Here is a 16,838-nt window from a genome sequence, read left to right on the forward strand (position 1 = left end):
TCACTGTAAAATGTGAACAGGATAGTTCTGTTACTATGATCTCTTCACAGTAAAGAAGAATAACTGAATGAGATACTTAGGAAATACACAGACATTTGTGTGTGCATGTACATACATTTCAAAAATGATGTGCATTTATATAAGGACTTCATTTGTACAGTATAGATTCAAAGACCCCTCATGGAAAATGGCAGTGCACTATACATGTAGCTCTTTCTCTACATGTTATGCTTTTTGATGTGATTTTAAAAATTTTAATGGTGACATCCTCCAAATGATGAAATATAAACTATACTACATATGAAAATGATAATTCAAGGGGCGCCTGGGTGGGTCAAGAAGTTAAGGGTCCAACTCTTGATTTCGGCTCAGGTCATGACCTCATGGTTCTGGAGTTTGAGCCCTGCATCAAGCTGTGCAGAGCCTGCTTGGGATTCTCTCCCTCCCTCCCTTCCTCTCTCAAAACAAATAAGCTTGAAAAAGAGAAAATGATCATTCACTGATTCTTCTGCAAAAATGCAGATTAATGTTTTATTTACCAATATTAAAGCAAATTCAACTGAATCAGTTTAATACTTTTTTTTTTTTTACCTGTGTGATAGTAAACAGGTAGACTCTTCCTTCCTCTTTCTTTAAGTCATTCATGTACATCGGTGCACCCACCAAGAGCACATCTGTAATGGTGTCTTTATTCACATCAACTGAACACAGCACGCTACCAAAATAGGAGCCAATCTGTAAGGATAAAGCATATTAACCTTAGGATTCTTATGACTCATATACTCTTAATGTTATACTGAACTTTCATTTACTCATTCAACAAACAGAAATAGAGCACTTACTACCTGTAAGGTACTAGAAACATTTAGATAACAGTCCCTTCTCTCAGGTTGTATCATGATGTAACACTTGGTTCTTAAACCTTAGTGTGCACACAAATCACCAAGAAAGACTCTGAATGGGTGCAATCTAGAAAACGGTATGTTAAATAAGTACCCCAGGTGTTTCTGGTGCTGGTGGGTCAAAGACCACATTTAAAAGAGAAACATTTAGGAGGTTTGTGATGTGTGTCATAGAGAAATGCAGGAGGGGGAAGAGGGAGTTGGGACAAATGACTTTGCCTGCCTGTGCAGTTAAGTAGGTTGTAATAGAGGCAATGGCCAAATGCTGTGTGATCAGAGTGCAGGTGTCAGGAAGGCTCAGAAAGATTAAGTGTTATATAAACGGCATCTTAAAAAACAAGGAATTTTCTAGGTGGAGAAGAGTGGGCAGGCATGTGTGATTTAAGTGTCTGTAGCATGATCTTGCACAAGAGACAAGTTCTCAGATACATCAGGATAGGGGAGCAGGTGGAGATACAATGAAATAAGAGAGGCTGGGAATCCAAATGCTCATTGCACGCCTATGTGAATACCTCTTAAGGATTTGGCAATGAACAAGAAAGGATTCATCCTATAACACGGTCATTGTTTTTCCTCACAATAAAAGCACGGTTCTTTAAAATATTAAAGAGAGCAAAGTATGTGGCCATAGCTGGTTTGTGGTCAAGGAAGTCAAAGACTCAGGTTCTCTTACTCCTGGAAAATCCATAGACAGTAGGACCACACTTAATTCCAGAAAAGGGAAAACTAAATAGCTGGTTTCTCTAACTCCAGGAAGGAAAATTTGTTGTCAGAGATCAGGGTTGCCTATTTCAAATATGTGCCAAGCCCATGGGTTAGAGCTTCTTGGTGAGGAAATAGGAATCTATTCAGCTGGCCTTTGTTCTAGTCAGACATGACTGGGAGTCATCACAGCTTCTGACTATCAAACTGTCATGTTGAGAAGAAAGTGGTGGAAAAGAGAGTTGCTTTAATTTTAGAAACATCAAAGCCACAGGACACCTTGACAGGCCCAGATATAGTAGCCCAGTCTTGACAATGCTATCCTGCTCCTGTCTTCTCACTTTTCCTCCAGATCATTGACTCCTCGCAAGAGCTTGCCAACAAAGCTGTGGTTAGGACCCAATAATACACATGTAGTAGTAATTTAGGGAGTCAAAAGTATGCAGCTGGATATAACCAAACAGCACAGGCTTTGAGTCTACACATGACTGGGTTTTAATGACAGCACAACCCCATGAAAACTCTTTGACCTTAAGAAGGTAAATGCCCAGTTACCTGTTAGAAGGTGACAGATCTCAGTATTGTGAAGATTTAAGGAAACTTCAAGTGAATACAGGTCACAGAAGCAGCCACAGGGTAGGCACTCAATGCTAGTTTCCTTTTCTATCAACTCCCCACTCCTCGTCTGCTCTGGTTGACCCCACGATTAATTTCATCTGCTACAAAATGGACTTTACCTGGTCACCTCGGTGAGCCTGAATAACGGTGACATTGCCATTCTTGTCAACACTGTATAGCACTATCTGGCCAGTGTAATTTGCCCGAGGAGCACCAGCAACAAAGTGAACATCTTTTCCGGTAGAAATCGCAGCCACAGAGTAACCTAGAGGAGAAGGACTTGCAGAGGTAGGTGCTATTGAAGAGCTCAGGAGATGGTCTCCCAAAGTTAGTAGCAATGACCAGAGGTCCTTTTTTTGTTAGGAGGCAGGTGTTAGAAAGTGGAGGAGGGTCAGTAATGTACCCTCCAGACTGAGAGGTATTTTGATACTGAAAAACGAAGCAAGCCACTCCATATCGTTCACACAGAGTTTTATTGGGGGTAACTTACCCAGTGGGGGGAAGGTGGGGTGCAGACGGACAGATGATCCAAGCCATTACACAACTCTTCTACGCAGCTATTCCCCACCCCTACTCAGGCCTTCATCTCCAGTTTTTATGGAGGGAGGGGCACGGTGGTGAGGTCACAGGGTAGTTACCTAAAGCAGCACCATGTGTGCACCACAGGATGTCTGCTAGTTGTCTAGAGTGGTGCCACCTGTGCCCCAGGGCCCTCTGCTGCTTATCTAAAGTGGTGGCATCTGGGGGGCGCTTGGGGGGCTCAGTTGGTTAAGCATCTGACTTCACCTCAGGTCGTGATCTCACATTTCTTGGGTTCGAGCCCCGCGTCGGGCTCTGTGCTGATGGCTCGGAGCCTGGAGCCTGCTTCGGATTCTGTGTCTCCCTCTCGCTCTGCCCCTCCCCCGCTTGCACTCCGTCTCTCTCCCTCCCTCCCTCTCTCTCTCTCTCTCTCTCAAAAATGAATAAACATTAACAAAATTGTTTTAAGTGGTAGCATCTGTGCACCAGAGGGGAGAACAAGACAGAGGGCCAAAGGTGAAGTCAGTGTGATCCGTGCTCCCTCAGGGTGATGCCCAGATCTAAGTGTGCTCCACACGGGTGCGACACCTGCCTGTAAAACAGGCCCTAGATTCTGGGTTGTCCCATCAGCCCCTCATGAACTTGGCACTCGACAAGTATTTTTTGAATGAACAATTACATGAATTTAAAAGGTAATGGAATGCAGTGGACAGAACATAGGCTATGGAGTCAGACAGTCCCAGGTTCAAATTCTGGATTTGCCGCTTGCTAAGTTGTTTGCCTTTGGGCAAGTTATTAACCTCATTGGCTCTCAACGGTAAAATGGGAATAATAATACTTTCTTCAAAGGGTTGTGGGAAGGATTTAAATGTTTATGTAGATAGAATAGCCAGCTCAGGAAGTGTCCCATAGTAGGTACTCAAAATCAGTGGCTGCTTATTATAGGAACCAAAAAGACTAAGAACTCTAAATTAACATAAGACTCCCATTTACTATATTGGCTTCTAGGAACTATTTCCATTTGGGAGAAGTGCAAGCACTGCCCAGGAATAACTACTGCTTGAATAGCCAGAAGACATCAGTAAGTGTAATACAGTATGTCATTAAATAGTTGTAGCCAAGGTCTGATTTGCAAAGAGGCAACATAAACATGTGTAATAAATATAATAATTAGATGACACTTCAAGGGCTTTGCTTAATGGATCTTGAAATTCAGAGAGGGGCTAGTTTTTTCAAAATTGTTTTTAACCTTTATTTATTATTAAGAAACAGAGAGAGACAGAGCATGAGCAGAGGAGGGGCAGAGAGAAAGGGAGATAGAAACGGAAGCAGGCTCTAGGCTCTGAGCTGTCGGCACAGAGCCCAATGTGGGGCTCGAACTCACAAACCACAAAGTCATGACCTGAGCGGAAGTTGGATGCTTAACCGACTAAGCCACCCAGGCGCCCCCTAGCAAGGGGCTAGTTTAAAAAAAGGGAGCTTAAATTTTCTGAGTCAAATGCTGCTATGCCTTACCTAAATATGAACTGTGATTTTTATCTTGCAGAATTTGGTCAAAGGCTTGTTTAGGAAAGATCATATGTCCATGAGATGTCTGCTGGACCACGGTACCACTCCAGCCATAAGCTCCTACTGCACCCAGCATCAGAATATCCTAAAATAAATGAAAAATGAAGACCATGAAAATAAACCAGGTTTAAGGCATGAGAATGCAGGGGAGGCAAAACATTGAAATAAAGGGTCTAGATTTAAGAAGAAGATGATAAAGTAAAACGTATATGAATGTATGTCCAAATTGATATATGCTCAAATTGTTTTAATATATTTTGTGCTGGAGAAAAGTCTTCCCTGAGGCTATGTTACCTTGATACATTCTATAGATAAATCTCTACTATGCTACAGGAGAAGCACATAGCCACCTTCCAATTTGCATTCAGAGGCCCCCATCTGCAAATGCCAAACAGTGTGAGCTGTTAGAAAGAAGTCAGAAATGAGCCTCCTGTCTCACATAGTCATAAGAAAAGTTCACGGTCGGATGTGGGGCATGCTTGAGAAAATAGGAAGTGCAGCTGGCAGAGGAAGAGAGGTGGGGCGTTTCTGCTGTCCAGGCACATCATCCTGGCAGGCCCCCTTCTGACCTATTCTATTTTCAACATTCTTTCTCTTTTCTCTTGGTCACTTCTCAGATGTTCCTCCATTATCTATATCCTATCCCATCTATTTGAAAATAGCTCAGCGATGAAAGGTAACTAGGGCAGAACATTCAGTCTACTTGGTGGAGAACAGCCACGGTCAGCACAGCGGGGGTGGGGGGCGGCACACAAGAAATACAGGCTGCTCTGAGGGACTCAACATCTACCCAAACAGTCAAAAGCGGTACATCACCACAGAAGGCAGGGTGGTCAGGATGGGATTTATTATTTTTTTCAGTTTTTGATCTTAGATCATAGAAAACACCAAAGTTACGGATTTTGGATTGAAAAATATAAGCCATTAAAAATACAGCAGGTTGGAAAATGATGTGCCCATTTTGAGGACAAGAGACCATGAAATGAAGAGAATGACTGTCATAAATGTGGGACTCTGAATCAGGGATGCAGGAAAGGACTGCAGGAAGTGTACAAAAATCTCAGGAAGGTGTGTGCAAAATTCTCTGTGTGAGGGTTCATTTACATTTTTTTTTCCGGAGGGAAAAACCCATAACTTTTATGAGTGAGTATCTCTAACGATTGGTGATCCAGAAAAAGTTAGCACCTTTTATTCTTGAGAAAAAAACCCCAAGCCGTTCCTGATCCTTGCTTCTGGCAATCAAATTCTCTGAGTTCATACTGTTCCCTAGGCTTTTCCAGTGTCACTACATCTGGGCCCCTTTACTATCCCACCAGGACCCTGAGCAGAGTTGGAACCAGAGCCCTAGGAAGTGGATGTTTATGACAAGAAACAATGGATTTTCTGAGCTAAGAAGACGTTGCATCTCACATGTGGCCTAACTCCTCACTTTTTCACCTATCTTCTGTCTCTGCTCTTAGAAAAGAGATACTCTGGCAACTCAGAATTCACCAATGGCAGTGCTAACAAAAGTTTGTGTGTCTTTTTTAAATAAACTTTTCTGGTAGTTAATTGATTTAAAGGAAATTCCTGCAATGACAATCCCTTGAATTAATACAGTGCTTGTCCTTTGGAGCATTTTCTTTTTTTTCCCATAAAAACCTCTGTGAAACGTGGAAGAGAAGGCATTGTTATCCTTCACTTTTTAGTTGACAAAGCAGCAGCACAAAGAAACTAAACAACTATGACTGAGAAGCTGAACGTTTGCTCACTACATGGCTCCTTTTTCCACTCTCTCTATAAAGCCGCTGTGCCCAGAAGTGTTGAGCCAAATGACAGCACAGCTGGAAGTTATCTGATTACACACCTTTTGAGGAGAGTAATCTGCGCTGAATCCCACTTGTGACATTTCCATCTGGAAATTGTCCCCTCCTTGAATAGTACCTGCAAAATGTAATTTTGAGAATTATATTGCTGTCAATTTTTAAATCAGATTTTCAAGCACACGTGCACACAAAGACGCACGTGAACATATGCACACGTATGCACACACACACAATGTTCTCATGGTCACTCAAAAATATTCTGGGATGGAGAAATCACTCAGAAGTATTCTAACATATATGGGAACCCACAATACTTCCAAGATAGTGTTTGAAGTTGGTCTTAATCTTGATTACGCATTAATGCGTTTACTTGTATGCTTAGGATGTTCTTGATATCAAAAACACTCAATATAGGGGATGAGGTAAGATAAAAACTGAAGTCATGGCCTTTTTTCAAAAAAGTTATTATTCCTAGCTAAGAAATTAACTGAATTTTTAGCTTTTAAATATCGGTGCTAGAGGCGCCTGGGTGGCTTGGTCGGTTAAGCGTCAGACTTTGGCTCAGGTCATGATCTCACGGTCCGTGAGTTCGAGCCCCGCGTCAGGCTCTGTGCTGACAGCTCAGAGCCTGGATCCTATTTCAGATTCTGTGTCTCCCTCTCTCTGACCCTCCCCTGTTCATGCTCTGTCTCTCTCTGTCTCAAAAATAAATAAACGTTAAAAAAATTAAAAAAAAATATCGGTACTAATAAGTGTACACATATCTCAGATGCAGTTGGAAGAGCCAGGTAGCTGACATGTCATGAAGACTAACCAGACAGATATTTGGGTGAGGTTTCAGGATCCAGGATTCAAGACTGAGTAGGAATTTTACCAATTGGGCAGTTTGTCCTACTTCTACATATGTGCCTGCCCCTGACACCAGAGCTGCAGGACTCAGTATGGTCAAAATGGTTACATTTCATTAATCTTCACAAAAAGGAATAAGTTCCTAGACCAACACTTTGACATAGAGAGTAATATATATAATATATAACATGACACAGTCACTTGTTTAGAAGATGTAATAATTTACAAAGGATGAGAAGAGATTCATTTTCTTTAAGATTTTATCTTTAAGTAATTGCTACTCCCAATATGTGGCTCAAAATCACAACCCCGAGATCAGGAGTCACATGCTCCACTGACTGAGCCAGCCAGGTGCCCCAAGACAATTTTTAATAAAGTAGCACAGTGCTTCCCCAAAATCCATAATAGCAGGTAAGGCACAAAATCATTTCTAATTGGCATTTAGGTTGAATTGTGATTATTCATGTCAATGCCACCACAAACAAGTGTAAGTTGTACCATAGGAAGCCAAATAATTTTATATTATCTCAGAGCACATTGGATTTGGATTTTGATGCTGATTTAAACAGCTTAGAAGTATCATCAGATGTTTAAAGAAGCAATAATATTTTTTGGATAGAAGACTCCAGTGGACAATCAGGAAATAAAGACAAGATTCAAGAATTAATGCTTAATTTATGCAATGCCCCTGGACCCAGCTTCTGAAAGATACCTGATATATAGCAGGTGCTCAATAAAATAGGCTCTTTACTGCTGAGAGTTATTTGAACTAATGACCAGGAACCAGAATTTGGATCATGTGGGATTTTTTACCAACTGGGAAATGTGTTCCAAACAGTGAGTTCTTAAACATTGAGTATTTCTACACCGACTAGACCTTCCAAGGCCGTATAAGTAAATTATTGTAGATCTGGTATATAACATATTTCCTTGAAATCTGAACTATTAAAAATCTTCACTATACTTTTCTAACTTAAAAAAAATTTTTTTTAACCTTTATTTGTTTTTGTGAGACAGAGAGAGACACAGTGCAAGTGAGGGAGGGGCAGAGAGAGAGAGGGAGGCACAGAATCCGAAGCAAGCTCCAGGCTCTGAGCTGACAGCCCAGAGCCTGATGCAAGGCTCAAACTCATGAACCGTGAGATCATGACCCGAGCCAAAGTCGGACACTTAACAGACTGAGCCACCCAGGCACCCCTATACTTTTCTAACCTTAAATGTATACATGTTTGTTGTAAACAAATTCTAGAATTTCAGAAATTATATCATAGGATAGAAAGACAAAACTTTTTATGATTATAAAATATGCAGTGTAAAAAATTGTAAAACTATTTACAATTATAATAGATATTACTAAATTGCCCTCCCCCCAAAGCTATACAATTTATAATCTTATCAATAGTATATGAGCTTCTCTGCTTCCCCATAATATCTCCAAGATCATATATTACTAATCGTTGTTATCTTTTAGGCACAAAGTAACATTGACTTAATTTATATTTTAAAACAATTACTGAAATTGGGAATATTTCTTATGTTTACTAGCCATTTGTATCTTATCTTCTATAACCTACTTATTCATGTTGTCTACTTTTCTTACTGATTCATCGGAGTCCTTTCATATAAGGTATACAAGGTCACATTATTAGAGTAAATATACAGTAATAAAATCAAGAATTCTCAAAAAAAGTTTTTGAAAGATGGAGTTCTTTTACCTTCAATGCTAAAAATTTGTTCTCCTAGTGTCCCAGCCTTTTCTAGTAGAGCTGCTTCATCAGACACGTTGAAAAAATATCTTTCTGTTGGAATACTGGCAATTGCTTTAATTTCTTTTATTAAATTTTTGGTGTCAAGGGCATTTCTGTTTAAGTACCCAAGAACCTTGAAAATAGAGACAGAGAGAAAAAAGGTCATTATAGCTGTACTCCACCCCATTATACTTTCTAGTATTATATTTCTGAACACAATGGAGCCTCTGGAGAAGTAAATCCATAACCCTGTAGTCAATGGGACTGAAAATCAACAAGACGTGGAGACAGAGTAAAAATTTTCTTTTCCTGTAAAGCTGTGAGCAGCCAATGAGAGCGTGCGGTCTTGGGAAGTGATGTTACAAAGGAGCACTCACCCATTAACTGAAAGACAACTAAAAAGAAAATCTACTTACCGCTATGCCAAACCTCAGTATATTGTCATTGTTGCATTCATCAATCACGGCCTTCAGCATTGAACCGTCATGTGATTCACCATCAGTTACAACCACCATTACTTTGGTAGCACCTGGCCGTCCTCCAGCAGCTGCTGCATACGCAAAATCTCTGTGGCAGACAGAATTAAAAACTCACTATCAAAAGATGAAGCTAATATGTGGACCTCTGGTTAGAAATTTAACTTCTTCATGAAGTTAGTTCTGAAACTAACTTCTTTGAGCATGACCTATTGTGACTTGGAATTTATCTCTATGTCAGTTCTGGTGACATATTTACCTACATTCTATTTGCAGCCTAAAGGGAAATAGATATATATCTTGCATAGTTTTCATGGTGTGTGTGTGTGTGTGTGTGTGTGTGTAGTCTGGGGCAAAGACAGAGGGAGAGAGAGAATCCCAAGCAGGCTCCCCTAACAGCGTGGAGCCTGATGCAGGGCTCCATCTCATGAACCATGAGATCATGACCTGAGTAGAAATCAAGAGTCAGACGCTTCACTGACTGAGACACCCAGAAGCCCCTGGAAAGGTATAAAATAAAAATGTAGGGGCACCTCTCATCAGTCAGTTAAGCACCTGACTTCAGCTCAGGTCATGATCTCACAGTTTGTGAGTTCAAGCCCCACACCGGGCTCTCTGCTGTCACTGCAGAGTCTGCTTCAGATCCTCTGTCTCCTCCTTTCTGCCCCTTCCCTGCTCACATGCCCACACACACACTCTCTCTCACAAATAAACATTTTTTAAAAATGTGACACCAAGCCACTGTTCCAAAGGAAACCACTTTTATCAATTTATGTTTCCTTATAGAAAACATTTTCTTTAGATGTATGTGCATAGTCTATTCCTCAAACATTCACACAAATGGGGGCATAGTCCATACACTTGTTTTTCATTTTCATGGAGCTCTTTCTATACCAGCACATACAAAGCTCTCCTTTTTTAATGGCTGCATAATATCTCATTATTTGGGGGTAACCATAGTTTAACCAATTCCTCATTATTGTGCATTTAGGGCATTTTGAGTTTTACAAGTAATACTGTAATAAATGTCTTTGTGTATGTATCTCGGCATACTTTTCCAACTGTGTCATTAGGATAAAATCTTAGTAGTGAAACTACTGGGACAAAGGATTTACACATTTCAAATTTTGACAGATATAGCCAGATTGTCCTCTAAAAATTTCCACCAATTTATATTACGATAATGTAAAAAAATGCGTTTCTCCATCTCCTTTCCTTAACAATGAGGATTATTAAACTTTTAAATTGGGGGCATTTTGATAAGTGAGAAATAATATATCATTGTTTTAATATGTACTTTTTCATTATGAAGAGATAATGAGCATTTTATATTAGCCATTTATATTTTTTCTCTATGAACTCTTGATTTTTCTTTATCTTTGTCCATTTTTCTTTGTATTGTTCATTATTTTTCTAATTAATAAGATCTTTGTTAGTCAAGAAAATTATCTTTTGTCATATATATATATAAATATTTTCTTCAGTTCATTAATCTTTTAAATTTTAGTGGTATATATACACTTCTGTATAGAAATTTAATATTTTGATACAATCAATTTCATTAACTTTTTATGTGTTTATTTTATATTTGACATGGTATTTAAAAAAAATTTTTTTAACGTTTATTTATTTTTGAGACAGAGAGAGACAGAGCATGAATGGGGGAGGGGCAGAGAGAGGGAGGCACAGAATCGGAAGCAGGCTCCAGGCTCTGAGCCATCAGCCCAGAGCCCGACACGGGGCTCGAACGCGCGGACCACGAGATCGTGACCTAAGCTGAAGTCGGACACTTAACCGACTGAGCCACCCAGGGGCCCCTTGACATGGTATTTTAAAAGGATTTCTTATCTCTATGACTTGTTTCTTTTTTTTTATTTAAAAAAAAATTTTAAGGGGCGCCTGGGTGGCGCAGTCGGTTAAGCGTCCGACTTCAGCCAGGTCACAATCTCGCGGTCCGTGAGTTCGAGCCCCGCGTCAGGCTCTGGGCTGATGGCTCAGAGCCTGGAGCCTGTTTCCGATTCTGTGTCTCCCTCTCTCTCTGCCCCTCCCCTGTTCATGCTCTGTCTCTCTCTGTCCCAAAAATAAATAAACGTTGAAAAAAAATTTTTTTAATGTTTATTTATTTTTGAGAGACAGAGAGAGACAGCATGAGTGGGGAAGGGGGAAGAGATAGAGAGGGAGACCCAGAATATGAAGCAGGCTCCAGGCTCTGAGCTGTATGAATTGTTTCTTTTAATCACCCAGTTTCTTATAGTCCTTTAATAATTCCATTTTCCTAGATTTAAATTTTTGGTGCAGCTGAAATTTATTTTGATTTGACTGAGTCAGGGATTCAGCTTTATTTTGTTTTTAGATGGGTATCCGGTTGTCCAATAACATTTTCTCTGTCTACTGGATTCTCTTTTTGTATTTCTTTCTGAGGAATGCCACCCACTCCTTTGGACTACCTACCACCTATATGATGACACCTGAAAGTCTACATCTTTTTCCATTTATTTCTCTAATTTCAAATTTATGTATTCAATGCCTGCTAAGTATTTTCACCTGAATGTATAAAGGACACTTTAATTTCAGTATATTTAACACTGAGAATATAATTTTAATCCCTAAAACTTTCCTGTATTCTATATAGAATGTAGAAGGATAGAAAAAGATTTTATATTTGTCACCCAAATTTGAATACAGTACTTACATGAAATATTTTTTGAGTGAATTATACTCTTTATGAACTCATGCATGATTATAAGATTTCTGAGGGTAGAAACTGTGCCTCATTTGTTCTGATTACCTTCAGGTCTTAGAATAATAGATGATAACCATAGGCACACAATGAAATAAGATAAATGGATAAATGGAAAATAAGATAAAAAGAAAAAAAGAAAGAAAGGTAATTAAATTCTGGAAGATGTGAGTAAGCAGTTAAGTGATTCTCACTCAGGGTAGCTGTGTGGCTCAGTGAGTTAAGTATCCGACTTTGACTCAGGTCATGATCTCATGGTTCGTGAGTTTGAGCCCTGAGTCAGACTCTGTGCTGACAGCTCAGAGCCTGGAGCCTGCTTCATATTCTGAGTCTCCCTCTCTCTCTGCCCCTGCCCTGCTTGCGCTCTTATGTCTCTATCTCTCAAAAACAAACATTAAAAAAATAATAAAAAAGTAAAAAAAAAAAAAAAGAAGTAATTCTCTTAACAGCAGCAAGATTTCTATTAGCTTGGGAAATAGTGTAAGAGAGAGATGATAGGGAGAAAACCGAAGTTCTAAAAGGACAATAAAAGCTAAAAAAAGTCACATCTTCAGACAGTGACCATTCTTCTTGAGAAGAAAGCTTACCAGGTCCCCAGGCTCCTTACAGGGAAAAATACCACATCCATGCTTTCTGTTGAAAACACAAGCCCTCTGCAGTCTGTAGCTTCTTCTAGGCCATTTTCTATGTCAACCTACTCTTCCTCTGAGTCTAGTTTACTGGACTATAAAGGGCACCAAAAGGCAATGGACTGGCCAGCAGAGATAGCATGGCCCAAAAGAACATCTCAATGGGGACAATAGAGATTAACCAAACCAATCATATCTTCTCATCTGCTTATGAGACATATAGGGAAAGTCAATGGTTGATAGAAACAGCAACTACAATATACATCCAGAAAAATGAGCGGATACAATAGGAAATGCAGAAATAGAAAGGACAGGATGTGGTGACTGACCAGATGTGTGCGATTAAGAAAGAACAGAAAGAATAAAGAAAACCAGCAAGTGTTTACTTTGAATGCCTGGGGGAAAGGTGGTAGCATGAGTCAAACAGCAAAGTCATGAGCATGGGTAGGGAAAAGAATAAGGCTGGTTTAGGATGTATTGAATTTGATAAGTGAGCCAACACTCCAAATTAAATATACCCAGCATCAACTGAATGCCTGTGTGGATTTTTGGGAGGGAATTCAGAATGACTACATAGCAATGCAGTGACCCACACAGGGCTAATGTGGATGCCATGAGAGTGGAGACAATGCCCAAGAGAAAAGAGCTATAAAAAAAAAAAAAGAGGGCTCTGTTTAGTAAAGAAAAAATAGGAAAAGGAGCCAGTGAAGAGGCAAAATTGTTGACAAAAAGCTGGCAGGGATTCTAGAAGTTTGTGATGTCATGGCAACTGGGGCTGGAATAGCAGTTTGTGTTCGTCGTCAGCAAATGGCAAGGGAAGCTAAAGATGATGAGGTTTGAGGCAGGACCACTGGGTTGTTGGCTGATAAAGAGAGCTACGTTCACCTGGTGGCAAGCCATATGTTTCAAGGAAGTGGGGGGGGGGGAAATAGACAATTTTTCAAGGAGTTATGGTAGTTGAAGGAAGAAATGCACAAGATGACAAAGACAGGAGGTAGGCTTAAAGGAAGGTGAAGTTATTGTTCTCATTTATTTTTTAACAATAGGAGAGTCTTTAGCATTTTTGTAAAGGTATATGATTAAAAGGAGTTCTGAGAAAACAGAGACACTGAGCTAAAAATTAAGAGAGGGTTATACAGTTGTAACATTCACACCACCCGGACTGTAATAAGTATAGTGAGCCCATTCCATTCAATTCATACTCCAAGTTCATAAACATTTAAGATTCTATGGCCCTTCTTAATGTGCATGAAGGGCTCCATTAGCTCAAGTTGTCTGTGGCCTTGATAAATACTAACAAATAATTGGAGATTGCTCCATTTCCTACTTAACCTAAGGTCTTTTAATGTTGTTTCCTTTACTTTATATAAAATCTTCTTTAAAAGTCATGGAATATTTTATAAAAATCCTAGAAATCTAAGACTTTAAAATTTCATTTCCTAGTGCCTTCTCAAAGTGTTCAAATGACAGAATGTTTGAACTTTTCTTAATTACTTCTAAGTGTGGACACTAAGTATGTTATTTTTCTTTGTCTCTTTTTCTTCTTTCTTACTTAAAAGCACTTCTATTTTATCAAAATATTTGGGCTATTTACATTATAACTTACTTTGCATATTGAATTGCTTTGAATGTATTTGTGAGATCTCCACCAAATTGGTATGTCCGGGATGTTGCTTCAATCATTGCAGCTTTGGTTTTGAAAGTGTTCAGGTTAAATACAACTCTTGGTATGTTGGCATACTGAATTAACCCCACCTTCAAGAAAGCATAAGTTTATTAAAGGCTTGTCATTAAGTTATAAATAATTTCTAATTAACCAATATAAATCAAAATCAAAAGTGCATTTGAAGTGGGACGATAGTATTTGATATGCATTTTCAATTTTGTTCTTAAGAATAGCTATTTTTCTTCCAATGGAATGACTTCTTTGTTAGAAGCTGTTAGTTACAGCAGTAGTATTTGTTGATAAGCAAGATCATGTCCTATCATATATGATTTGGTTCTCAAGAGAAATATTTATAGATTTTTGACTACAATAGTTATAGATTATCTAGTAATGGATTTTTAAGCAGGGCCTTATAATATTTTAATATGGATAATATTAGAATCCAGTTCATAACAGAAAGATTAAAATGATATAAACTTTCTGATTAACAATGTATATATACATGTAAACAATTATAAGCAGTCATAGATGGAAGATAACAGCTTATCAATTAAAAACAGGTGCAAAATAAACAAAGAATTATATTTGAATATGAAAGAAAAAAAGAGTGAGCTAATCAAAACAGTCAATTTGAATGCATTTATTGTTCTGGATTTCCTCTAATCACGGACTTTAGCATCTTTGGAAGAAAGCTGCTATATGTGCAAGCAGGCAGGAGGTTTTTGGCCTTCAGAGAAAATGCCATTAGAGAGAGTCTCATCTGAGAAATCTGACAGATGGAACAACTTCTGAACAAGGTTGGGGCACATACCCTAATTCTTTAGATCAAGAAGGCCAAATACTTCTCTATTAATGTCCTTATTCTCAGCACTGAAATCATCCTCTATGCATAGGAGTTGGGGGCTTCTAGAATAGGAAGTAGCAACAAGAGGTCAGTATTGTAAAAGGGTCCTTAAGATAGAGGTCAGTACGTAAGGAAGGTGGAAGGGGCAAGGCCTGGATTTCTGAGTTCAATCAGCTACTTTTGCTAGGAAGCAACGAAGTAGGCACTGGGAAGATGTGAAAAATATATTTGTGGAGGCTTCTCTTTAGGACAGTATGTAAGACTTGAGAGAGAGGACAGGATCAAAAATCACTCTATGAATTTCAAAGTCTAATATGAGAGGAAGATGGTATGACAGTCCCAAAACTCCTGTGTGAGAAAGGGGAATAATGAATAGAAGACTTAAGGAAATGTAGTATATTAGGACTTACAGAAAGGTCAAATTTAGACGGTAAGAAAAAGAGACTGTAAATCACCTCTAGAGATGAAGAAAATGCATGGGGGTAGGAAGACAAGAAGGGGAAGGCCATGAATTCCATTCAAGAGACTATTAAATATAGTAAGTCATGTTATGGGGTAAGTCCATTTAGAGATGGATAAAACAAGCAGATACCTAGGAAAACTTCTCTTATAATGGGACCTTAACAGGATGCTATCCAGAAAGAAATGCTATACCTGGTCTTATTCATAGAATTTTCTGGTAAAAGCCCACAGTGAAAGCTCCAAAGATTTGGTGAACATTAATGTCCTCTTAGTATTGAAAAGCAACATCAATGGAAAACATATAATAATATTTTGTAATACTATACAGGAAAGCAGAAAATCAAATTTCAATATAGCTAACTGTGAAGCATTTAGGGGAAGATGTTCCAACAATTGTTACTAGATGTTGGACACAAGGCATCAGATGACAGGAACAACCCAAGAACATACACTGGGAACTCTGTCAACTGGCTCTGTTGATATTGGTTCAACCAGAATGACCGTGAAAGGGCAAATCCAATAGGAAAGAAAGAAAGAAGACCCAGAACTTTAACAATAAATGTTATTCAGTTTTATGGAAGCGTGAAGCTTCTGTTCCTGAGTTTTGGATGCCTATCTCAAGAAGATAGAAAAGCAAATTAAAGACTCCTTAAAACATGGAGAGCTATACAAAAGTATTAAAAAGTCTTATTCTGTGTAAAAAAGCAAGGGCTGAGTAAAATATGATAAAAGACTAAAAAATAACAAGATAGGATTATGGTGTTTATAGACTTAAAAATGTTCATTTTTGAGAGGGAGGGAGAGAGAGAGAGAGCATGTGGGAGTATGTATGGGGGAGGGGAAGAGAAAGAGAGGACAGAGGAGCTGAAGTAGGTTCTGTGCTGAGAGCCTGATGCAGGGCTCAAACTCATGAACTGTGAGATCATCAGTCTGATGCTTAATGGACTGAGCCACCCAGGCGCCTATTGACTGTCTATTGACTTCTCTACAAAAATCCCAGAAATTCAAGGACAACAAAAGAAATTAATTATTAGTCCAAGTGGCTGTCAAGAAAATAATACATATTGGATTTTAAAATGTATTGATAAATTTATAAGTTATAGGAGGGAAAAATAAGCAGCTGGAAAAGATGAAAATGCTACATCCTATATCTGATGCGTGTCAGAAATAGAAATCTAAGCTCAAAGACCAACACTGGGCAACGTCATAGACAGAAAAACTCAATGTAGTACAAATTTCAATTAACTGTCAAGGTTAACATTAAATGCATTTAATGTGGGGATTTGACAAATGCAAATATTAAGACCTC

The 16,838-nt window shown here is 38.9% G+C and overlaps 1 protein-coding gene across 2 annotated transcripts in view; it reads right to left on the reverse strand.

The window, feature by feature from the left end:
* Window positions 1–16,838, reverse strand: part of ITGA2 (integrin subunit alpha 2) — a 110,394-nt gene that overhangs the window by 37,102 nt on the left and 56,454 nt on the right. For both annotated transcript variants that reach the window (XM_047871110.1, XM_047871101.1), the window contains exons 7-13: window positions 14,164–14,312; window positions 9,129–9,279; window positions 8,680–8,845; window positions 6,157–6,233; window positions 4,257–4,395; window positions 2,342–2,487; window positions 592–735 (exon numbers count right to left, since the gene is read on the reverse strand). In XM_047871110.1, coding sequence (XP_047727066.1) covers window positions 592–735; window positions 2,342–2,487; window positions 4,257–4,395; window positions 6,157–6,233; window positions 8,680–8,845; window positions 9,129–9,279; window positions 14,164–14,312 — 972 coding nt within the window. The remainder of the gene's footprint in view (window positions 1–591; window positions 736–2,341; window positions 2,488–4,256; window positions 4,396–6,156; window positions 6,234–8,679; window positions 8,846–9,128; window positions 9,280–14,163; window positions 14,313–16,838) is intronic.

Source organism: Prionailurus viverrinus, chromosome A1 (genome assembly GCF_022837055.1).
Source record: "Prionailurus viverrinus isolate Anna chromosome A1, UM_Priviv_1.0, whole genome shotgun sequence".
Lineage (NCBI taxonomy): Eukaryota > Metazoa > Chordata > Mammalia > Carnivora > Felidae > Prionailurus > Prionailurus viverrinus.